General features: G+C 33.9%; 1 protein-coding gene across 1 annotated transcript; it reads right to left on the reverse strand.

Moving 5' to 3' along the window:
* Positions 1-22081: 22081 nt before the first annotated feature.
* LOC131643897 (gibberellin receptor GID1B-like) lies at positions 22082-24860 on the reverse strand. The gene is made up of 2 exons (XM_058914251.1): positions 24412-24860; positions 22082-23671 (listed from the first exon to the last, which is right to left on the reverse strand). Exons 1-2 carry the CDS (start codon positions 24448-24450, stop codon positions 22676-22678), a joined length of 1035 nt encoding a protein of 344 aa, XP_058770234.1. The 5' UTR covers positions 24451-24860; the 3' UTR covers positions 22082-22675.
* Between the last annotated feature and the right edge of the window lie 2272 nt (positions 24861-27132).

Below are 27132 nucleotides of genomic sequence, written 5' to 3' on the forward strand. Positions count from 1 at the left end.
AATATACGAGCAGAACCAAAGATCCAAACTCAAACAAATAGACAAACAGAGAAGAGCAAAAAAACCACTCAAACAACTTAAGTTACATTTTTTAATACATGATCTAGCTAATTTTCGGTTTGTCTCCGCACGCCAAAACACATTTAAAATCATCTCCGTGCTGCGAAGCTCTTTAGTGTCTCTCTTTTGGAAGATAGTTTGGTTTCTAACCACCCAAATCGAGTAGATGGTTTTAGCTAAGTCACATTTCAACATATTAACTTTGTTACCTTTGCCTTTCGTATTGATACTACACCATTGTAGCTCCGTATCCCATCTTTGAGGAACATGATTATAATTAAGCCACGCAGGGACTTGGTTGCAAGTCTCATGATCCCCACATTATATGCATCTACCATCAATTACAATTTTGAATTTACTCAATCTATCTTTGATTTGTAATCTCATTTGACATGTCATCCATAGTGTAAACACCGCTCTTGGTCTAACAATGTTTCTAAAGAACATTTTCTCCAAATCGCTTTGGGTTTAACACCCTACAACATCTTATACATTTCACGAGTCACATACTTTCATGAAGCTTGAAACTCCCCCCAAGTGGTTGATTGCATCAAAACTTCTTTATGCTTGGATATGACTTTAAGGATCCAAGAGCTATGCATAGCTGGTTGGAATATTGTCACATCTCTGTTTTTGATGTAGTACAAGTGTATCCACGACAATTTACCAATCGTAGCTTTGTTCCAATTAGAGAGAGAGCAATAATATTCCTACCACCAACAGATATCGGGTCACATGTGTGTTCCCAAGAAATAGGAGTTTTCCTCGAAGGGATATCTTTACCTGTCCAAAGGAACTTTATGCATATACTCTCAATATGATTGATCAAATTTTTTGGAAGAAGAAAAATTTGCACCCAATAATTGGCTATTGCAAATAAGAAACTTTTTACCAATTGCAGTCTTTCAGCATAAGAGAGAAGTCTGGTGCTCCAATGGTTTATCCTTGTCAACATTTTGTCAATAAGAGGTTAGCATATAGTGATAGAGAGTTTCCTACTATCCAGAGGAACACCAAGGTACTTAAAAGGCATGCCCCCAGTATCAAAACTAGCCTCTTCCTGAATAAGCATCTTAGTTGTCTCATCCACCCTCACCATAGTAGTTTTTACACTTAGGAATACTTGCTTTGATGTCAGTTGCATTTGAGAAATCCCTCAATTTGTTCATCATCAACTTTACATATCCCACATCTCCTCTAACAAACAGAAGTAAATCATCAACAAAACATATATTTGTGATTTTCAAGTTGTCACACTTTGGGTGGTAGTTGAAATTGGGGATAAGATTAAGACCTTGCATGGTTCTATGGAGGTATTCTATTATCATGACAAAAAAGAAGAGGTATTCTATATATATTATTGTAATAATAAAATAAAATATTTTCTTAAGATTATAATTGTCATCATGTCTAGAGTATATCAACTCAATTCTAATCCAAAAAAACGTTTATACAGTTTATTTAAGGTCATGTCAAGGGGAAGAAGAAAATAAAACTTTACTTTTAGGATCACACTCTCAAATTCATTTATGTCATACTCCTCTAATTTTGTTTCTTTAAAAAATTCTAGATAAACAAACATTTGGTCCTCATCAGAATCCACAAGTTTCCTACGATTGCCACTCAACTTGTGCCAGAAACTTTCTCATTGATTATATTGGCATTTTCAGCTTCCTTGTTTGCATTGCATCTACTGTGTTATGTTGTCAGTTTGTATGTCATGTGTATGTCTTTTGTATTTAGTTACCACATATGTTCCTTTTTTAATTCTGCCTCTATTCCTCATTCTAGACCGATCCAAATCTGTACGAAGCTTGGTTTTAAAATTGATAGATTTCCATTCACCTATCTAGTTGTGAAAATTTCAAGGGCAAACCTAGAACTAATCATCTGCTCCTTGTGGTAGATAGAATCCAATCTAAATTAGCAGGTTAGCAATCATCTCTTCTATCTATGGAAGGAAGAATGCAATTGGTTAAAAGTGTTCTGCATAACATGCTCATTTACACTCTCACCATCTATGCTTGGCTGATTTATCTCCTCAAATAACTTGAGAAGCTTTTTAGAAACTTCATATGAAGTGGTAACCATGAGGCTAGGAAGCTTGTGATTGTTTCTTAGTTCAAAGTTTTCACTCCCTTCAAAGATGGTGGCTTGGCATTAGGTCTCTCTGCTTTAAATGCTACCTTTAAGCTAAAATTGTTTTTGAAATCTGTCACCTCTCAAGATCAGTGGCATGTCATGCTTAGGCAAAGAACTATTAAGAAATGGTAACAATCAACTATCACATTTCCTCTCCTTATGGTGTGGGATCAAATCCAAAATCAAAATTGTGATAGACAACTTATGTTAGAGCATTGTCAAAGGAAATTGTGTGAATTTCTTGAATCAAGACTGGTGTGGTACTACATTAATTCGGTTCCTAAACATTGACCCAGCTAGGCTCACCACTCTCCAACACAAGTTCCAAGATTTTATTGTGGATCAACAATGGCACATTCCTTGATGTTTACAGCTGAAATTCCTATGTCTTTTTTCTTTCCCGCAAGCTATCCATTTCCTTCACAAGCAAACTTACCAATTCTATAGACCTTCTACTTGTCCCACAGATTGGGTTGATCTTGTTTAGCATAATGCAGTGACATCTTCGAAATTCTTATTGTAGTAGAGGCTTATTCACAAGGAAATCCCCACGGATAAGAATCTAATGTTAAGAAGATGTCACAGCTCTTTTGTTTGTAACTTGTGTTGTAAGAATATTAATACATCCATACATCTGTTCTTCCAATGCCTTTTTGCTTTGAGAATCTAGAACTGGTTAGAATGCACACTTCATATGAACATCACCATTAACTTCAACATTAATGTCATAAAAATTGTCAATAGAGGATGAGGTCCTCAATGCAAATTGGTTGTTTCTACGACCATCCTAAACATATTAAAAATCATATGGATCTGTAGGAACAATAGCAGACTCAATAATATCAAACTAAGTTGGAATTCCATTATTGCTTCAATGGTGGCAAACACGAACCTCTTGGGGAACCAAACATCTTTCTCATATGGTCCATCTATAGTTGACATTAAGGTCATGAGAGCTTTTCAGGTGCAAAGACAACATCCCAAAGCTCCAAACATTATTGAGTTTTTCTGGACCTCTTGGATTGGATTAAAATGAACACGAATGATGCCTCACTAGGTAATCATGGCTCGACAATGTGTGGTGAGTTTATAGGAATAAGGAAGGTGATCTTGGTTCTTTTATTGTGCCTCTAGGTCACACAAATTCAATTGTGGCCGATTTAAATGGAATTATGTATGCCATAGAAACTGTTTCTCAAAAAGTATGGCACAAACTTTGAATTGAGCGTGACTCCAAGCTTGCTTTGCTTGCCTTTCACAAGTCTTTGATGGTTCCTTGGAGGATAAGAAACAAATGGAACAATTGTATTCTTAGAACGAGAAGAATCAATTTTATTATCACACATGTATTTAGGGAAGGAAACCATTGCATATCAAACTTGCCAGCCTTGGTCTCTATTTTCATAATTTTAAGTGGTGGATTTTCATCTCTATTGTGGTTATAGAAGTTTTCTCTAGAGAACTCGGCTTGAAATGAGTAGTAAGAGGAGTGCTTACCACCTTAGAACTTACAATTTGGAATCTTTGCAACACTCTTTCAATATAATGTTCTTGTGACATCCAAAATTTATTCTTCTTTTTGTCACGCATGATTCTAATGCCAAAAATGTTTTTAGCTACTCCCGTGTCTTTCATCGAAAATGACTCGTCCAACTATTTCTTTAACTCGTCAATGTTAGAAATACTTTTCCCTAGAATTAGAATATCACCTACTTATAATAAGATAAAAATTAAGTCATCGTTAGAAAATTTTCTAACAAAGACGCTATGATCTGAAGTAGTATGTCGGTATCCTTGATCACACATAACAGACTCAAACCTCTTGTACCACTGCTTTGGAGGTTGCTTCAATCCATATAAACTCTTTCTCAATACACACACACATGATCTTCTTTGCCTTTAAATTGAAAGCCATCAGGTTGTTTCTTGTAGATCTCTTCCTCTAAGTCACCATGAAAGAAAGTCGTTTTCACATCTATTTGCTCAACCTCTAAATCAAGAGTAGCAGCCAAAATTAACACGCTTCTGATTGATGAAATCTTTACAACAGGTGAGAAAATCTCATTAAAATCAACACACTTTCTTTTACGGAAACCTTTTTACAACTAATACGGTTTTATATCTTGGAGACTTAGAGTGCTCTCATATTTAACTCTATACATCCACATGTTTTCCAAAGCCCTTTTGCCTTCTGGAAACTTCACTAAATCTTAAGTGTAATTATCTTGTAATGATTTTATTTCATCATGAATTACATCATACCACTTTTGATTTTCATCACTTTCCATGCCCTCTTGAAAACACTCAGGTTCACCCTCACCAGTCAAGATCACATACGCATCAGAATTATAGCTTGCAGAAGATTGTCTTTATCTGTTAGATATCCTAAGTTGAACTTGACATGATTTTTGAGCTTCACTAATATTATCATCATGTGACATATCATTCTCTTCATCAGTTTCACTAGTTAGAATATTCACCTCATCTCCAAGTTACTAATCATCAACATAATCATGTGGCTCACCATTTTGATCACCACCATTAATAGTATCCAGAGTATGAAGAGGTATCCGAACTGGATCAATATTAGACAAGATAATATCTTTCTTGTGTGTAGTCTTCTCCACCTTATCAATGTATTCAATAGTTCGGCCTTCCATGAACACCACATTACAACTTCTGATAATCTTCTTCCCTATAGGATCATACAGCCTGTAACCAAACCCATCTTACCTATAGTTGATAAAGATAAATTTTTTTAAATTTGAATCCAATTTAGATCTTTCATCCTTTGGAATATTCACAAAATTATTTCAACTAAAAACTCTAAAATGATCATACTTTACATTCTTTCCAAACCAAATTTTGTCTGGAACTTTACTATTCAAAGCAACAATAGGATTGAGATAAAGAACATACACCTCCATGTAAAATGCCTCACCCTAATAATGATTTGGCAACTTAGCTTCCGAGAGCATACACCTAACTCTCTCAATTAGTGTTTGATTAACCATGTCAGCTAAACCATTCAATCAAGGTGTTTCAGGATGAGTCTTTTTATCTATAATACCATGCTGCTTGCAAAAGGAATCAAATGGTCCATGATACTCACCATTATTGTCAGAACAAACACATTTCAACTTCTCGCATGTGTGGCTCTCAACCAAAGCATGTAATTCATTGAAATTTTCTAACACTTGATCTTTTCTCTTCAAAATATAAACCTTAGTTTCCTAAAACAATCATTAATACAGGTAACAAAATAAAGCGCACCACTAAAATATTTTACCTTTAATGGATCACGGACATCAGAATGTACCAATTGAAGAAACTTTGACTTCTTTAAGGGAGGAAGTCTCTGGAAGGATACTTTAGTCTTTTATTGGCAATGCATTGAGAACACTTCTCCAACTGCATTCTTTAATCCTGAAAGCACGTCCTTCTTGTCCAAAACATTCAACCCCTTTTCACTAATATGACTATGTCTTCGGTGCCACGAAGATGCTTCAATGTAGATAGCATTCACACTGTCCCTAGAAACCAAAGCTTTTGTCCAATACAATTTAGAAAGAATTTCCCTTTTAAGCACAACCAAGTTACCTTTACCGAGTTTCCAGTTTTCAAAACCAAAGTGATAGTCATAAAAATAGTCGTCAAGCATATGCATTGCGTTCAAATTAAAGCGGACATCTCGAACATGTTTGACACCTCTAAGCAACAATTGAATTCCCATATTGATTTATAGAAAATATCACCAACACAAATTACCTTAGATACACCATCATTACCCATCTTTGACACTCCAAAGTTACCAGAAGCGTAAGATGTGAAGAACCATTCATTGGTGTAACATGCAATGTAGCATCATTGTCAACTATCTACATAGAATAAGAAGATCATCACTAGTAGTAGTAGTAGTAGTAGCAGCAGCAGCATGGTCATCATCATGATCTCTTTGTTTAGACTTACCCTTCTTACCTTTATTATCCCTTTTCCACTAATAGTGATACTTATGTGCATGTCTTGTTTTTTTTCACAATAATGACACTCAGATTATTGTATTGCGGTTTGAACTTGCTTATGTTATTCTCTCTACCACCCTTCGGTTCTTTTTTCTAACTTCTCCTCCTATTTTCAATGACAATTACCTTGGATTGAGATGAAGAACCTTCTTCATTCCTTCTCATATCTTCGTTAAGAATACCACTCTTAGATGCTTCTAAATAAACAACACCTCTAGGAGTAGAACTTGTGATAGAAACATAAAATGTTGCCTAAGATTCTAGTAAAGATGACAATATAAATAGTTCCAAATTAAAGTTCATCATCAAATGTGATACCCATTTCGGACATCTGATCAAAGTGATTTGAAATAAAAGTTTCCTCTTTGTACTTCAAACTCACGAAGTTATTCAACAAGAACAATTTATCATTCCCTAATTTAGAGGCATACAAGGACTATATCTTTTCCCACAAAGTTTTTGCATGCGTTTCATTAGCAATATGATTATAAAAATTATCTTCTACATATTGCCGAATAAAATCACATACCCGTAAATGTTTAAACACCCATTCTTCATCTGACACAAAATCCAACTTTGCGAAACTAAAATCCAGTAAATGCAATTTTTCGCAAATATTAAGTCTTTCATCCTACCCTTCCAATTAAAACCATTCAACAATATCATATTCATATTTGTATTTGACTTCATTTTTCAAACAAGTAAAATAGTCCTTAACCAAGAGCTCTGATACCACTATGAAAAGAAATTAACACACAATAACAAATCAATATGCAGCGGAAATAAAATTCCACAAACTTGTAAGAACCTATGACAATCGATAATAAATGTATGGTAGAAAATCAAATAAATAAAGGCATAAAAGAACACCGATATTTTAACAGAGAAAATCCTTAATGCGAGAGTAATAAAACCACGAGTCGTCCTAAACAAAGAAATAGCTCCATCATAATTAAATAAGGGTACAAGAGAGTCTTAAAGTGATTCACAAATTAGTGCTAACAACAGTCGAATTCTAAAACAAATTAGCTTACAAAGAATAATCAAGAAGCCAAAAATATCCAAATCTATAGTTTCAATTTGAAGATCCAAACGGTCAAAAAATATTCGTTGGTGTAGCAAACATGTCTTTCAAAAATGAACTCTATTAAATGGTTAACAAATTTGTAATTATTGATTTATTGAGAATGGTTTCAAATTGATTTTTCTCTTTTGAAGCCAAATAAGTGAGACACGAAAAGGAAACTTATGGCTTTCTTCACATAAAAAGAGAAGTCAAACCCAACACTGTCCACGTACATTTGGTGAGATATTATAAAGGAGAAAATGTTAAAGAAAAAATATTAATTTTCACCAAAAAAGAGAATTAATTAATTGATCAAGTTTACATTTTGCTGACATCTTTTGTTTTGCAGGTACGAAAGAAGAGGAGTTCTCGGTGAAGGAAATGTATCATTCTCTAACAAACTGTGACGGCATGACACCTGATGGGGACTGGCACAAAATATGGAAAGCAGCAGTTCCGGAACGCTGCAAAACCTTCATGTGGATGCTTAAACACGATCGTATCCTCACTAATTATAACAAGAATAGGAGAGGAATTGGAAGTGCAGCATGCAAGATATGTGGAGCTGCATGCGAGACAAGTCTCCATGCGTTGCGAGACTGCCAATATAACAGGAGGGTGTGGCAGAGTTTGGTTCCGAGTGAGCTGCTCATGGAATTCTTCAGTACGACGGTAGCCGATTGGATTACTCTAAACCTTAATTTCCGTTGGCAAGATAAGAAAGGATGGAGCAATACATGGATTATTGCTTGCCATGCATTATGGACGTGGCGCAATCAAGAGGAACACAACTCAAATTTTGTAAGGCCTTTGAACCCGATAACACACATACTGAAAAGGCAAGAAGAGTATATGCAAGCGGTATCTCTTTATCATACAGCCAGTGGTAATGCTCAGAGAGGGATTTGTAGAGCATGGCAACCTCCAACTAAGAACACTATCAAGCTCAACACGGATGGATCTAGCAATTCTGAAATGGTGGCGGGGTGTGGAGGAATCCTTAGGGATCATGAAGGAAAGTGGAGAGGTGGTTTCTCCAAATTTGTGGGAAGAGGAAATGCATTACTTGCGGAATGTTGGGGTCTTTTGGAAGGCATAATGCTAACTCAAAGACTAGGATATACTAGAGTGGAAATTAATGTTGATTCTTCACAACTAGTTGAAGCTATTAATAAAGGTACAGTAGGGCAAATGGATTGTATCGCCCTTCTTCGGCAAATTTTGATGGAGTTAAACAAGATGGAGGTGGTTATCATTTCGCATGTTTATCGAAGTGCAAATGCTTGTGCTGATGCCTTAGCAAAGATTGGTAGTAGGGAGAGCAATACCACCTTTTATACTCATGTTCCAGAGGCTCTCAAAGAGTTTTTAGATAGAGATAATTCTGGTTTTTTGGGCTACCATGTAGCCCCTGTGTAGTTGTTTTTTTCTTTTGGGCCTTGGCCCCCATAGTCATCAAAAAAAAAAAAAAAGAAAAAAAATCATCAAAGATAATAAGAGATTATGTCGGGTCTAGTTTTTACATGCAAAAGAATTATGAATTGAATTTTGATTAACTAAAAACAAAAACTTTATTAATCATTACACTTAATACAAAAGTTAGGGAGAAATATTTCAACCATCAATCAAGTATTAAAAAGAAAAAAAATATTGTTTGTTAGTTTCACCCTTCTTTTCAACTTAGTTTTCTATCCTCTAAAAGTTAAAGTTGCTTCTGTACATGGATTTCAATTACCATCAAATGACAAGTAATTTTTGAAGTTAATTTGCTGGAAACACTGAACAAGATAAGTAGGTCCCAATCCCATTTTTTACCCATTTAAAGACATCTCTGTTGCTTGATTTGGACTACAGATCAGGTAAGAACAAGCTGTTTTTGGTAATTTCTGTCTTTTGTGGTGATTCATGTTTTATTTTATATGTTGTTGTTTTGTTATCATTGTCATTCATCTCCAACTTGTCTCTGTTTTTACCTATTACTGTCTAAGTCGGCAAGATGTCTATTGTTCATGCAAATGTTATACTACATCAAGTGGATTCGTATTGTGTTTCTTTAAAGTCATCTAAATAGTATTAGTAATCAAGTCACTGAACTCAAGACTTGTCATTGAATATAAAATTTCTTATGAAATTATTGTCTAGGTCGGCAAGATGTATTTGTTCATGCAAAATAATTTCTAGTCTCAACATAGGCAAAATTTGTTATCTGGTGTCAACATGTAGAACTAGTATCAGATATGGTTCCTTTGGTGTGATGGAGAGCTCTAACAACTAGTTGGTTTTTTGAGCTCTACAAATATTGTTGGACCATAAACCGATTTTCACCATAATATTGCTATCAATTTTCACCATAGTAGCAATATTAATGGATGATTTATCCATCATTACATGTTTCAATTGATGATATAATGTCACATTATGTTTTAAGCATTTAATTTCACTATTTTAAAGTACTTTTATTGCTAATGCATTTATGTTTAGTAGTTTTTAAATAAAGATTATGAAGATTCGCAGAAAAGACCTAACTAAAAATTCATAGTATTTTTCTGAAAGTTATAATGACAAAGCAAGGATGGTATTAGCACACGAAGAATGCAACAAAAGTAGAGTGATCTTAAAATAGTGATGCATTGGTACAATCCAATTTTACATTTGTGCAATATTTTGATCATATATGGAGTTTCGTAACTCTGACTGAGGTGAAACTAGAGGAACAAGAAGGCCAACTTCAAGGTATAAAATTTTCTCAAAGAAGTCAAAGTCTATTTTGAGATGTAAAAGGATGAAAAATAGCGAGTAAAAAGCATACACTATTGCAAAAGACACTAAATAGCGGAGCTATGAGATCCCATAATGGGGCTATTAACAAAATTGCAAATCATACTAAATGTCCAATAACGAAGCAATTAAGTAAAGGCGCTGTGCAATCAACCGTTTTCAAGAAATCTAGAAATTAAAAAACGTGTTTAGTCATTAGGGTTCTGATTTTAATAGAGTCTAAGGCATAATTTTGTATTAAGGAGATGGGAAAAATGAAGGCTGTCATTTGGGAATCATTTCTAATCATTCTAAGTCTTTATTTTTGCATTTCTATTGTAAAAGTCATGAATCCTGATTTAGAGTGAACTTGTCAAAAGGGTGTAGTGCGATAATCCGATGGAAACTTCCACCAAAGCAACTAGACCTAGGGAGTGTCAACATACCTTGTATTATAGGGAACTAATAATTTCTAGAATGTTTTGAAATTTGGGGACAAGCATCAATTTGATGTCGCTCTCTATAATGAGAAGACTATGAGGAAAAAAAAGGCCACAAACATGACCTGACATTAGTAGATAAATCTCATATAGTTCCTCATGAAATAATGGAAGATGTACTAGTAAAAAAGGTCTCATTTGTATATCTTGTTGACTTTGTAATTGTCAACATTGAAGAAGAAGCAGAGGTTCATATCATCTTACGTATCCTTTCTTACGAACCACTAAGGAAAATGTTGACTTGGAAATTCAATTGCTTATAGTCAACACTCAACCTCATACTATTGTCCTTCTTCTTAACTAGCAACACTGACACACCCCTCATAGAAACACTTGTTAGAATAAAATTCTTCTCAAGCAATTCTTCCAATTATTTCTTTAGTTCACACAACTCTAAAGCCGACATTCTATATGAAGCTATTGACACCAGACTCGTACCCGGTACTAGTTCGATAACAAAATCCACTTTGCACTCTAGCGATAAATCACATATATCTCAGAAAAAACATTAGAAAAATCAAACATCATTAGCATACACTAGCTGTCACATCGTTCTCTATTTTCTGAGAAGAAAACATTAATAAAACATTATCGTTCTCCCTTAAAGACATCCTAACTTGACAAGCAGACATGAATCTTGAATCTGCATTCTCTTCGGGTTCGGGTAAAAAACACACAACTTCTACATCAACTGAACTCTTGCCATCATCAACATGTTGAACCAGCACTCCACACCTACAACAATCCAAAGCATAAGCTTCTCCCCCACTTGTTTCAATCTCGTTCCTGCTAGTAAGCGGTTAGAAAAACAATCAAGCACCGATAGTGTTTCATACACATGTCGCGTACTAAGGAACACACAACATTAGACAACCTGGCCGGATGGACTGACCTGCTCTGATAACTATGTAACACCCTAATCCCCAAATTAATTTTTATTTAAATTAATAGTTTTAGTATTATTTAATATGATTTTAGTAATTTATAATTTTAGTTTTGTTTGATTTTAAAAGAATATTTTATAATTTGGTTTTATTTCATAGTTTGGTTTTAATTTTTTTTATTTTTAATTTATAGTTTTTATTTTAATTTATTTGATTTTAATTTATATTTTTTATTTTAATTTTAGTTTTTATTTATTTAACTTATTTTATGAAATTAATTTTTATTTTAATTTATAATTTTAATATTGATTTATTTTATTTTATTTTAATAAGTTATAATTGTTGAAGATTATTTAAGGGGGAAACAAATTGTTTTCACACCAAAGTTAGTGTCGGTTTTAACCGACGCTAGTAATAAACAAAATATAATTATTTAGAACAATAAAAAAGGAGGCAAGTGAAATTGAGGAGGGAAACAAATCATTTTTACACCAAAATTAGCGTCGATTTTAGCCTTAACATGGTAAACAATAAAATAATAATATAAAACGCCATATGAAATTAACCTTAACATCAAAGATTCTAATGATTGAATTTCAACAAGTGACAAAACAATGGAATCTTAAAATGTTAGGGACGGAATCTAAATATATTTTTTTACAGGGGAATTTTTCAAAACGGGCCTATATGACAGAGGGCAAAATAACTATTAATAACTATTAACCCTAAACAAAATAATTATTTAGAACATTAAAAAAGGGGCAAACGAAATTGAGGAGGGAAAAATCTTTTCAATCCAAAATTAGTGTCGGTTAAAGCCGACACTAGTAATAAACAATAAAAAAGGGAGCCAGACGAAATTGAGGATGGAAAAGTCGTTTACGCTAAAACTGAAGCCTAATAAAAAAAATTAAACAAGTACCTTAATTATGTTAGTGTCGACTTTTGGTGACACATTGGCAACACTACCAGTGTATCTCCAATCGACTAATTTGAATGATACTATTCTTAAAACTACAAGAATACCTTTATTTTCAGACAAACGTTATTGGTGATTTTTAAGCCCCTACAACGTTCCGACGATTTTTTTGTCGAGAATGTAAACATAAAGTATAATAATTTGTAGTCATTTGTGGTGTGTTTTATGCAAATACAACATTTTTTAAATAAAAATATTTTACATTTGTGACAATATTTTTCTCATCCGAGAAACTTTCTTGCATGTCTTATATGGACATCGAGAATAAAAAGATGACTTTATTATTCTTATCAGATTTATCTTTTAGGAGCCTTTGTTATTTCTTATGTACTTTATTTTTTTTATCTCACAATCTTGATTGTAACTTGTACATCTTTATGTATTGAAAATTGAGAATGGACATTTTTATTGACGGATTATAAAACTTCTTTTTTTCTAACACATACACTCCTTTAGCTTCTTTACCAAAGAAAAATTAAGAGTTTATTAGAATAGCCAATTGAGAGTTACAATGTATGATTATGTTGATTAAATCGCCACTTTACATTTTCATGTACACATGATCATTATACCTTACTTATATGCATGTCTCTGCCACGCAAAACATCAAATATCCATGTTTTTTAAGTAGTTCCTCCCTAAATTCATCAATAGTTTCACACGTATGGAATCTAATATTGCATCTACAACAATTTTCATGTTTGTTTATTTTAAATACCAATTCCCACCCCCCCTGTTTTTCTTTTCCCGTTTGTTTTTCAATCTATTTATCACACTTCCTCCTTTTCTTTATCCTAGAGCACCAGCTTTCCCACTCCAACCACACAATTTGTTCTTTTTGTAGGTTAATGATTATTTTTCTTTATTTTGTTTTGTTGGGTTTTGATTGTACTTACGTGTGTTGAATGAATTGTTCTTACGACATTCAAGATGATAATCATCCTTTGAGATTTTGTTTTACAGATTTGTTTGGCCCTTTTATTTTCACCATTTTCGTAATTTTGATTAAGCTCTCCTTTAAACAACATTGAAATAGTTTGTGCAAGTTCTTAGAAGACTCTTAGGGGTTAGGGAGGTTATTCATATTGAAAGTCTCGTAAGCTCATGGTAAGAATGATCTCATTCAACTTTATTTATATTTTAAACTTTGTTAAACTTTTGAAATAATCAATATCAAATCTTTTCATTTTTTAATGGGTAAAGAGTGAAGGCACATTAAGAAGTTACGGGTACCTATTTTAAGGCATTAGACACAACCTCTAAGCACAGAGGCGCTCCGAGAACCCATGAATACCAATATTAAGGTACTTAAATTTTTTAAATATTCCATCAATTCAAAATCGTGTTATCTTCTCACCAAATTCATATAAAATATACTCGGGAGAACTTGGATAAGATGGTTAGAAATCTTCTAACTTAATTACAAATTTTCTTGGAATCCAAACATTAGAATAAATATTTTGAACACTTAAAAATCGACTAAAATATATGTGTGAAATTAAAAAGTGATGTTGTCATTAAAAATTTATATGAATTAAGTTGGTTAAATATTTAACGAACATGTTATCCAACAAAGTTATTCTTCATCAATTTAGGTTGAATTAAAAATATTGAATTCTAGTTTCAAATTTGAATCAATCCATATAATTCAAAATTTCAATACATCAAATAAATTAAAAATAAATAAATTTAACTCATAAAAGTGGACCATTACTATATTTAGTAAAATATTATGTAACATTTTTAAAACAAAATATACTATTTATACCAATAAAATGGTTAATGGTCCAACTTGGGACCTTTTTCTTATTTATATTGGGTCACCCTAATCAAATTTTATTTCAACTTAAATGCTATCTTTTTTTTAGAAAACTAAACTTTAAAAGATGACTTGTAATTAGAAATAATGTGAGCTTAAACATGGAGTCTTAGACACTCGAAGATCTATCATTAGCTAATATGTGTTCATTGGCTCTTCATTAATCTCATAGAAAAAATAGAAAATTTCTTCACCCACCTCCTAACCTTCTTGCTCACCCCTGGTGAATTTACAACACTACCCCTTGTTTCGGAAGTTCATTTCCGAAAAGGTACTTTTTTTTGAAAAAAAGGTGTTTTCGGAAATGTATCTCCGAAAACGTGTTTTTTTTAATATAAAATATTGATTTCGGAGATGCATCTCCGAAATAAAGTTACATTTTTAGAAAATGTGGTGTTTCGGAAGTTCATCTCCGAACGCACCCCCCTTGGAGAAATTCGGAAATGAACTTCCGAATTTATGTCTGGACAGAAGAAAAATGGAAAACAACAACGATTCGCTTTATTTAATCGGGTGAAGATTACAACGATAATATTACTGAAAATTAAAGTTACATATTGTTGAACACGGGTAGGTGGGGATGAGTCAACATTTTGATTACGTCGTCCGCCGATCTTTGAAGTTTCGCGTCCAACTCGATCGGGCCTTTCGAAGAAAAACGGTCGAACGTTGTCCACAAAACCGCTAAATCTTCGTCGTTCTTGATCTCAAAAGGTGTGAACTTAATGCCTCCCTCGTCGTTAAGCGATGGCGAGCGGTACTCGAGCTTGACAACCTTTCGATTCTCGGGATAGCGCAAAAGCGTGTTGAGCGACGGTATCAACTCCGCAAACGGCGTGTCGCGCGAGAAGCGAAATTGGAGCGGCATCGGGTAGCCGATTTCAAAGTAGACGAATGCTAGGTGGGGGTAGGTTTGTGTCATTTGTGTTTTGTGGTGTGAAGAGGATGAAGAAGAGTGTGTGGTATTTATAGACTTATTGGAGCATTGATGGCCCAACAAACCTTATCCTGCCTCAGGGGACATTTCAGAAATGAACTTCCGAAAATAGGAGGCAGAAAAGCATATTTCGGAAGTTCATTTCCGAATTATGCAGAAACAGACATAAACTTTGCATTTCGTTGATTGCTTAGTGTGTTGTGTAAATTGAACAAATGAAATTGACATTAAACATAAATTACACAAAGATGACATAAAACATACTTATATTATATATGTATTGAATCGGTCCGATTTTACATGATAAACAACAATACATATAAAAAATGATCGTTACAAACAAAAACGATCCGGAACGAACTAAAATTCACCGAACCAATCGGTGGATCCTAAGTCCAAAATAGGCACGTCCTTCGACCGCTCTCTATTTTGCTCGCGCTCTTGGCTCATCATTTCTTCAAACTCCGCCATTCTTGAAACGAAAGGATCCGGCCAAGTCTCCGCCTCATTTGAACGATGTGCGGTCATTGACAACAAGTAGCCGGTATAGGACACCCCGGTTTCAAAAACACTTGGACGAAGTGCCGCGATCGTAGATACCCGATGCATATGATCCGGCCCGACGAGTCTAATGGCGGTCGACTATGAAGTGGAAAGAAAGTCTCACTTAGTCCAAACCTCGTCAAATCGACGCATACAATATCATAGGCACTTGCTATTAGATGACCCATATCGGGGAATGACATCCACTTCGAGACCGGAGCGATACCGGTAAGTGATGGAACAAGTGAATCATGAATTTTCGCAAACTTTTCTTGATTTTCATATAGTCGGCCGTGAAGGATAGAAAAACACTTAGAAAGGGAGGTTTGAATAAGTGTAGTTTCAAAAACTCGTAAGATAAAAATAATTTGCACAAGTATTTTTATCCTGGTTCGTTGTTAACTAAACTACTCCAGTCCACCCTATACAAGGTGATTTACCTCAACTGAGGATTTAATCCACTAATCACACGAGATTACAATGGTTTTCCACTTAGACAACTTCTAAGTCTTCTAGAGTCTTCTGATCACAACTTGATCACTCTAGGAACAACTGCTTAGAGACCTTCTAAGACTTCTCTAGAGTATACTGATCACAACTCGATCACTCTAGGAACAACTGCTTAGAGACCTTCTAAGACTTCTCTAGAGTATACTGATCACAACCCGATCACTCTAGTCCTTTACAAATTAATGTAAACAAATTCTAAGAGTATTACAATTGCTTCTTAAAAGCGATAATCACAAACTGTGATATTTCTCTTACAGATTTAAGCTTAGACTCACTAAAGTATTACAACAGTAATGTAGTGAGGTTGAAGATGAAGTTTGATAGCTTTTGAAGTGAACAGCAAGATAGTATCAGAGATAGTTCAGAATTCGTTCAAAGTGCGTCCAAAATTTGTAACCTTGCTTCTCATCAGAACTTCATATTTATAGGCGTTTGAGAAGATGACCGTTGGGAGAATTTAATGCTTTGCGTATTCCGTACAGCATTGCATTTAATGTTTCACTCTTTTGTCAACTACCTCGAGCCTTGCATTTGCTGTGACTACTGACATTGCCTTTAATAGCTTCTAACGTTCCTTTTGTCAGTCAGCGTAGCTTGCCATCTAGTACTTAATTCTGATTTGTTCTTTGTAAATACTGCGTTGAATATCATCAGAGTACAAACAGCTTGGTGCAGAGCATCTTCTGATCTTCTGATCTTGATATGCTTTTGAGCGTGATTCCATGACTTCAGTGCTTCTGCTTCTGAACTCAAGTTCTTCTGATGCTTCTAATAGACCATGTTCTGATTCTGCTTGACCATCTTCTGATGTCTTGCCAGACCATGTGCTGAAGTTGCATACTGAACCTTCTGAGTCAAAGCTTCTTAGCGCTGATTTGTGCATACTCTTTATATATTTCCTGAAAAGGAAATTGCATAGGATTAGAGTACCACATTATCTTGAGCAAAATTCATATACATTGTTATCATCAAAACTAAGATTATTGATCAGAACAATTCTTGTTCTAACATGCCGTAGATGTCCCGATACGAAGTCAACTCCGCAATGAGTTCCCGTCGGACTAAAGTGTGATTATTTTCCCCTTTACCGAGCAAACCCGCAACGGCCCGATATCCACAATTGCCGTCGCCGCCAACATCAACGATGTTATCGATATATTTGTGCATAAAAAGTGGCATCTCATCAATGTAGGCAATTGGTGATTTTTTGATCGGCGGTGTGCGAGGTGGCTTCGAAATACGGGCTCATTTGTTACCACTACACTTAGACTTCGGTGTCTCATGAATTTCCGGGAACGATGCATCCACATGTTCAAAATAGGAAGGAGATCGTTTTGTTGACGTGTCATCTTGTGTAATTTTGGACTTTTTCGGTGCACCTTTCGTTTTAACCGGTTGAGATGGCGATTTCAAATCGGTGGTCTCCGGAAATGCGATCTTTCGCAATTGTTCTTTTATGTGCATTTTTGTTGTGTCGTCCGCTTTAGCAAACTTCTCCATTATCACTTCCAACTCGTCGGAGATGGTGATTTTGGAGTCATTTTCTTTCGGCGGGTCAAAATCATCAAAACGAAGTTTCTTCCAATGGTCGGCTACCTCATCCATGCGTATGGGTGAATTCAAATTTTTCTTTTTTGCAAGTATACAAGCACACGGAAGGCCATATGTAGTTCTAATGGTGCACCCACATAATGAACTATCCGTCCCCGTGGTCTCCGACCGCTTAGCTTCATGAAACAAAAAATTCAAACCCGTTCGAGATATGTTGTAAATCAATTGGGAGAATAGAATTTGGCCCTTATACCGGTGTTCCATAACTGTCTTGCTCCGACCGAACGATGTTTGAATTTCATTGTGTTGATTTTCAAGCATTTGGTTCACGGTGTCCCATCCGCGACACAAATCTCCCTTGCTATCACCCAACCACCTCTTGAAGACCGCATGTGCGGATTCAACTCGGTTAGTCGTGGTGCAACCAAGATGTCTAACCCGATTTGTCCAAGCGCACACGACTTTTTCTCTAACTTTGTCAAGAATGGTGGATTCGACGTAATGACAAAAAGTCTTAATGGAACCACACAAAGACCTAAAGTGTACCAATTTCTTGGTATAATCCTCTTCGGAGTATGCATCCAAAATTCCCCTCCATGCCGACATTATCCTATCAACCACAACACCGGCTTTGACAACTTTACCGTTTTCATCCGGCCTATCTTTTGTCCCAACCGCGGGTTTCAACTTGCTTCTCACGTTGCAAGTTATGTGATACCGGCAAAGTAAAGCGGTAGATGTCGGGAAGACGGTATCGACCGCATTCATCAAAGCATTGTCCCGATCGGTGACAATGACGTTTGGCATAACCTCTTGATCAACTAACAAAGACTTGCAAATTCCCAAGGCCCACGTAAAGTTGTCTTCTTTTTCACACTCCAAAAAAGCAAACCCCACCGAATAAGTCTTGTCCATCGAGGTCACACCGATGATCTCTAGAAGAGGAAGCCTATACTTGTTTGTCTTGTACGTCGAATCCATGACAAGAACGGTTGGAAATGTGTTGAATAATTTGATATTTCGGAAATGAACTTCCGAACCATATCAGTTTTCAGCATAAATTTGTTGAATCAATGTAGTGAAATAGGGGATGAAATGAGAGATGTTTACATGAAATTGTAGCTTTCTATGCTCCCTTTAACGTGATCAACGGTTTGAAACTTGATTTTAGGGCGAAAAATTGATGGAGATTGATTGGGTTTTAGAGAGGGTTTTGAGAAGTTTTGGAGAAAAATGATGAAATAGTGAAGGAGGGAAATTTGTATATGCAGCAACAGTTTCGGAAATGAACTTCCGAAAATATGCACGGATTTTGAATTTTTTTTGACTTCGGAAATGCATCTCCGAAAACACCAAAAAATTGGTGTTTTCGGAGATGCATTTCCGAAGTCAACAAAAATTAAAAAAAAAATATAACTTCGGAGATTCATCTCCGAAGCAGGGGTAGTTTAAGTTTTTCGCTGGGGGTGACCCCTATAGGGAGGTGGGTAAAGAAATTTTCAAAAAATAAGAAACAAACAATAGTTTATAAATCTTTCATTGAATCTAAGTATTATATTATGTATGTTGCTTGTTTAATATAAGTTGATGTTACGGTATTTTGAGTAGATTTGAATTTCCTCAAACAAACTCTAAATCATGTTATGCTGATAATACAACTTTCATCTAAATAGAGACGGAGTCACACTCACATGTATACTTATGTGGGCTCATGCCCTCGCTAATGTTTCAATTATATATATATATATATATATATATATATATATATATATATATATATATATATATATATATATATATATATATATATATATATATATATATATATATATATATTTCAATTGTTATAATGTTTAATTAATCTAGTGAATTCTCCAAAACTAAAATAATTAATACATACATACTATATTATATACTAACACTTAATTAAATATATTTTTAATGCAATGCAAACTCTTGTTTTTTTCTGTTTTGATTTAGTACAATTAAACTTTTGTTGAAACAACTAATATTATATTTTATTTGTTATAATATTTATTTTTCAATATAGTTTTCATAATATTAATATTATTTTTTATTTTAAATAATACATATTTAATATTTAAAGTAATATATTATATTTTAAATATAATTTAACTAATATGCATATTATTAATATATAAAAAATAACATGTGTATTTAGATGTATTTTGTTTGTGAATTTTTAAAAGAAAAAGAATACAATAAAGCTAAATAATGATAAAAGATAATTTAATATAGATGAAAATTTTCTTTTACATATAAATCATTTAATTTAAATTTATATTAAATATTATTTATAAATATGCCCCCACTTTCTAAGTTTCCTAGCTCCGTTTCTGCATGTAAATCATTGCAAATTTCATTTTTTTTTCATAAATGTATCAAACATGTCATAGTGCATGTTTGGTTTGATTTTTGGAAGGGTAAAAAATAATTTTAGATGTGTAGAATTGATTCTGTATGATTTTAAGATGTTTGTTTAGGTAAAAGTATAATTGATTATTTCCATAATTGATTTTATTTGAAGCTAGAATTTATGGTTTCTGCCTCCAAGATTGATTCTGGATGATTTTTACACTAAAATTTATTGTTCAACTCACTGCTACATAAATGTACCAAACATAAATCAATTTTATCAAACTCAATTATGTTTGAATCAATTCTAACAAACTTAATTCTACTAGAATTAATTCTATCCACCCTACATCCAAAAACACCTATAATGAATTGTCATTCAATTTATTATGTTTCTAATAATCAACTAATATCACTTTATTATGACGTACATAGTTTCATATTATAAATATTCTTATCAAAATTGTTCCGCATCTAAGTCACCAATTTAAAGAGATGTTTATAAACAAAAATGCTTTGATTCTCTTAAGTATATATATTTTCTACTTTAAAATATATTAAAAAGTAATGAATGGGTAAATATTCTTTTTTTTTTTTTAATTTTTATTACTAACCATATGCTTTTACCTTTTTCATTTCTCCCGTGAGAATCCAACTATGCAGAAACGGATTTGAGGTGAAAGCATAAAGTTGAAAGTAGGTAGCCAACATGAGGTGGAAGAACTATACTTATGATTTAAGTATTAATACAATATACTAATATAAAATTAGGCACTAACGACACGCTTGAGTAGAAGATTCCTCATAATGGTAGCATTGTTGGTGTGGTGTGAATGCGCATAATACAAGTAATGACCCATCAAACATTTTTTAATTAACAAAATAATAAAGCAAAGTACCAAACATAACAAATCAAATTTTGTCCATAATCCAAATTAAAGAAACCCCATTTATTGATAATGACTCCCTTCTCTGTCGTATTAGGGAATATTTTTTCAAAGACAAAAAGATTATAAACTAAGAACTATTCATAATAAGACATCAAGTAATAATAAAGCAGAATAATCTTGCACAAGAAAGATGAAAACCAAACTTCAATGTTGTAACAAAAGTCTTTGTGCCTAATTTGAATAAGTTTGTGGTGTTATTATACAAATGCTCCCAAAAAAAAACAAAGTAGATAAGTATCCCAAGAAAAACAATGGTACTAAAAGACAAGAGTTTCATGTCTTTGTCAAAGCTTAGCTGTTCCCGAATACTAGTCAGAATAAAGAAAAAAAATATAATAGTTTTAATACATGATCAAATGGAATAACAATGTAGAATAGGATAGAATAGAATAAAATAGAATAAAGTCATGTTTTTTTTTTAATATTTTTCAATGAAGCTTTTTGCTTAAAGGAAAAAAAAGACTCAAACAAACTATATTCTTGATAGATTTGAATCAATGCATTTCAATTTCATCAAGTTTATCCATTGTACTTTTTTTAGGGTACATATACAATATTCTCAGCATAATTGTAGAGATGAATTTCTTGGTCAAAAATTGAACAAGTGACAAAAACAATAGAAAAATTCATGATTCAAACTCTTGGTGAACACTCTTCTATGAAAGCATCTTGTGTCCTTTTGGTGGATGGGATTTGACTTTAAGGTAATGAATGAACAAAGGACTAAGGATTGTCCTCCTATCCTACCCACCCCTGTCATGTTCTATTACATGTTCCATTATTCCTTTATAACAAATGATTAAATATCACGCATGACAAGAAAACACATCTCTTTTCCACATTGGACATTTGGTGTCAACCTTTTACAACTGAATCTTAGGTTGCACCTATAACTAACATGAGTGAGGGAAAAAAAACCATAGAATAACTCAAATTCATATGTAGCTTCATCATTCTAACCAGTGATTACTATTACTACACTTGGTTACCAACATTTCTCTATAGCTTGAATTCATCAATAAAACCAAATACATATGTAACTTCTGTGTCAAGAAATTGAAAATACAACAAAGAACACTACAACTTGAGAACTTGGGACAAAGATAAAACTAAAAAACCAAACAAACAAGACACTTATATTACTATATAGAAAAATACAAGTTCATAACATAATGGGCTATACTCAAAAGTTCCCACTCTATATAATAGTTATACAACATAAAAAACACTCACTTAATCAAATTCATCAACCATGCCCTATATCTTGTATCTCGCCTCCTCCTTTCGAGGTCGAACAAATAAATTGGAGCAAGCTTTGAATACGGTGGTATGACCAAACTCTGGTACCTCAGACGCAGAAACCGGTGCTACCCTTCAAAAGATATAGGCAGAGCGCACGAACAAGAAGTCTGCCGATAACAGAAAGCTCGGATTTACCACCATAGATGTTAGAACAGTGAGTAACAACACTACATAATATTATAATAACTACACACCACCACTGTAAAGTAGGGACATAAAAAATACAAGTCAGGTTTTTAGTCATGTATGGTTAAGTAGTACTTGTAGTGGCGATTTATCAACAGTTAGGATGCACGAAGGTGTTTATCTCGTTCATGAGGCAATAGAAATGGTCATTATTAGGCAAGAAGTAGAAACCAATAGTGGCTTCCTTTAGGTAAAGAAGTTTAACATCTTGGTTGTAATTCCTGAGACCTTCCACATATTCCAATTGCCAATCTTGTAGAAGGTCCAAACCAGCCACACAAACAAGGCTTTTAGGGAACTTGAGTCCTTCGAGGCTTTTACCATTAGGTCCGAAAGGATTACAAGCAGGATGGTCTCTGTCTTCTCCTTCGGGTAGAAAAGCTCTCCAATACCAATCGCGATCTTGCAACCTTACGAAATACTTCCCATCGAGCTTCTTCTCTGATTCCGTACGCTTCTCCCCACCAAAGAGCGGATGGAGAAGAATGTTACCTAGTACCTCGACATCTTCCTCGGCAGCTCTCACCGCGACATGATGAGCAATGTTACCACCGGAACTATCCCCTGCCATGTAGACATAAACCTTAGAATCTTTTCCACTTTGAAGCCATGTCCTTGATTTAACCCAATTAAGAGCATTCCAACCGTCTTCATAAGCACATGGGAACCGATGCTCGGGCGATCTTCGGTAGTTTACAGAAACAACAACAGCCTTACACATGCTCACAAGGCGACGACAGAAAGTGTCGTAGATAGCACTATTAGCAGAGGAATGAGAGAAGCTTCCACCATGGAAGAAAATTATGACAGGCACAATCTCAGTCGTGCTCAAGGGCTTTTCTAGCTCTATAATGCCCCAAGTAGTAACATTCTCAGGAGCAGGTTGATAAACCCTACTGAAGAGTCCTGTATTCCGATCGACATGATCAAACGAGAAAACTCCGTCAACAGGAATCGTATTGGCCGGAACCTTGCGGTCTAGAAACTCAGCCAACTCTCTATTGAATGTTCCATCCGCTCGTCTTAGAAGATTGTAAGCTAGCTTGAAATTGGAGATAAGCACCCAAGTATTAAGAGGAACAACACTCTGCAAAGATTGTAACATGTCATTAGAATTTAGAACCATGTCCATATCAAATGAGCATTCCATTCAACAAAATAGTTCTTCTAAACAAGAAGTGACAAAAAAAACATCTAATCAAAGCTTATCCAATATGAACTATGTCAATAGATACTTATCCATTTGAACTATGCATATCATTTGACAGAATAGTAATTGTAAAATCATCTAAACAAAGCGCATAGAGCCTTAGAAAAGCAAAAACTTATTGAAAAGAAGGATCATGACAAGGGAGTGTATAAGCAAGAAAGAACCATACAAAATTTACAGAAAAGGGGGAAAATTTTCAACTTAGTCGACAAAATCAAACTGAAATTTACCAACTTACCAGAACAAGAAACCCAAGAGGCCTACATGTAAGAAAAAAATAGAAAGTACAAAATAAAAATTGAAACGAACCCTATTATAGGGACCATCATTATCAACAAAACCCAGAGAGGATAATAAAAACAAAGAGACAACACTTGTTCAAACTCAGAGATATTCCCCCAACAAATATACTACAATCCTTCCCAATCTATGTTAAAGATTACAACTTTCCCCTTTCAAAACCAAAACCCAACATCAACAACACACCATAAATCACTACTAAAAACAAATAAAAGAAGGAAGAAAAAAAACACAGGATACTCAAATGGTAGAATCAAATAAAGTAAGAACAAGAAAGAAAGAAAAAACATAAAAAGCCCAAAACAAAGAAAAGTTACCTTAGATTCATTAAGGTTGACTTCATTACTTCCAGCCATGTTTGTGTCTATGTTTTCTCTTTCTGAATGATTAAAAAAAACAAAAACAAAATCGAAAGAAACAGCTTGAAAAAGTAACAGTGATCCTCAAACAGAGAGAAGAATAACAACCATAACCAACCCTTTATGCCGCCACATAGAAAAACAAAAACAAGTGAAGAAAGAGGGTAAGGTTGATTTGTCGGTTTAAGAAGAAGAAAAGAAGGTGAAAAAGAAAGAGAGAAAAGAGTGAAAAAGATCGATCACATTGATTGATTCATTCACATATATGATGAGGTATGAGATGAATGAATGAATGAGAGAAATGAGAAAGATAAGAAAGAGAGGTTTGAGGAGAGAGAGAGAGAAAGAGAGACAGGTGTAGGTGTAGAGAGAGAAAGGAGTAGTCAAACGACGGAGGGAAGGAAGATGTAAACGGAGACAAGAGAGACGACAAAGCTGGCGGCCGAATTAAACTGTTGAATGGGTCCCACGTATAATTTATTTAATAATTTTTTAAAAGTCGAGTATCATCTACGTGCAATTACAGAGACTAATCTTTCAGTCGAATAAAGTAACACTAGAATTTAACATTTATGTGTTCTCTGATTAAATTGAAAAAATCTATTACCATCTCATTCAAATACTCTTGGATTAATAATTAAATATATTTATTTATTTATCGATTAATAATTAAATTTATTTATGAAATAATATTATTATTATTATTTAAATTTGATGTGTGTTTTTGTCTTTATCCGTGTGTATGTATTTGAGAGAGAAATGACTTGTGACGTACAAGCTTGTGTACAGAAGAAGCTTTCTTGTTCTTGTTGTTCTTGTTGATGGCTATTGACAACCCCGTTTTGGACTTGTTAACAATATTGTTATGTCTTTGAGTTGAGTTTTTTGTTTTTTTGTCTTTTTAAATTATATTAAATTATTCAGTTTTGTTTTTCCTCATTTATCATAACGGAAATTGCTTTTTACGTCCACGCAATTCCCCCGTTATTTATTGCTACTTTAAGAATTTAATTTAATAAATGGGATTTTATAATAATATAATATACTGAATAATACTAGTAGTAGGTGAGTATTTTTGGTTGCCTTGATTTAAATTTGGATTTTGTAAAAACATTTTGTTTTTTGTTCTTGAAAATTTTACATTTTATTTTAACACCACCCCAAATTTGTTTATTTTAAATATCATGGAACACACTTGATGGAATCGACTTCCTCACATTTCTAGCTATTAGCAAAAATAATGTGAAAATAAAGTTGAAGATATGATTTCAATCTTTCCATGTTCTTTTGATTTACTTCTTTCTTCTTTTTTCTATTTTAATGGTTGATTTTCGTACAAAGAAAAGTCTATATGTGTGTCGTGTGTGTAGATACCACCCCATTCATCAATTAACAAAGTCGATTGTTCACTCATCATTTTAAGAGTTGTTATTTCGATTTGGGTTGGATTAATTGTGAGTTAGGTAATGGGTTGAATTTTTTTCCTTTGGTACCATCAAAATATTTATCTACCTACATTTCTATATGATCTACTATTGTTACCACAAAATTTACTAAAACATTCCATTTGATGTCTATGTCGATTTGACTAACATAATAATAATAATCATACAAACAAATTTTATCCCAACATGATTCAAACCATGAACCGGTGGGTGGTTTAGACAAGCAAGTTCACCAACTGAGCCATTGTACTTTTTTCGCCATATCTCACGAGAGAGAAAATCTTGAATAGATATATTGTTGAAACTAACCAACACACTATCAACAAGAAGCCATAAATTAAAAATACGTTAAACACTCAACAGCCTTATTGTTTATACAAAAACAATGTCTATTAGTCCAAAACAATCACCTCAAGAAATCACTTAGAGATGACATCAATCATATAATATATATTCAGAACTCTCAGCCATCGAGATATGTCGACCCCACTCCTTAAGTGACTAGACCCTGTAGATTTAGAATATGCATTACATGAGATACATAAATGTGTTAGTGGAAAACTTATCAAAGGATAAATTTTAGCTAAGAGGTGTTATGAGTTAGGTATTATTAGCCAACGGTATAGGAAGATGTGACCAAGTTTATTCATAAATACGAAAAATGTCAACGACGTGGCAACTTCCACCAACCACAAGTTCCGACCTTATTACTCTCACTTCATTGTGGCCATTTTCTAAGCGGAGAATAGATGTCATGTAACCTTCTCCCATGGCCCATAAATAAATATACTACTCTATGGTCGCAATCGATTATTTCACGAAATGGATAAAGGTAGATCACGTCGACCAACATGATATGTTTCTTCAAAAAGAAGCACTTTAGCAAGGTTTGGTATCATATAAGTAATAGTAACTGACATTGGGATGTGGTTCACAGATAAAATAAAATTATAAAATACCTCAAATAATTAAGAATAAAAAAGAGATTCACATGCGTAAAACATCCTCGTACGAATAGCCAAGTAAAACTTGCAACTCAACCATCCTACGAGGATTGAAAACAAGGCTAGATAAGATAGGTTAAGGAAGGTTCATAACAATGCATCCACTAAGTCTCGAGGAGAAATAAAGAGTCATGAGAATAGAAATCTGTTTTCAAACTCACAATCGCAATACTGATGCCCTGAGAGAAGTTATTATCAAATAGTGAAATGCAACAAGATACAACAAATAT

This window comes from Vicia villosa, linkage group LG1 (assembly GCF_029867415.1).
Source record: "Vicia villosa cultivar HV-30 ecotype Madison, WI linkage group LG1, Vvil1.0, whole genome shotgun sequence".
Lineage (NCBI taxonomy): Eukaryota > Viridiplantae > Streptophyta > Magnoliopsida > Fabales > Fabaceae > Vicia > Vicia villosa.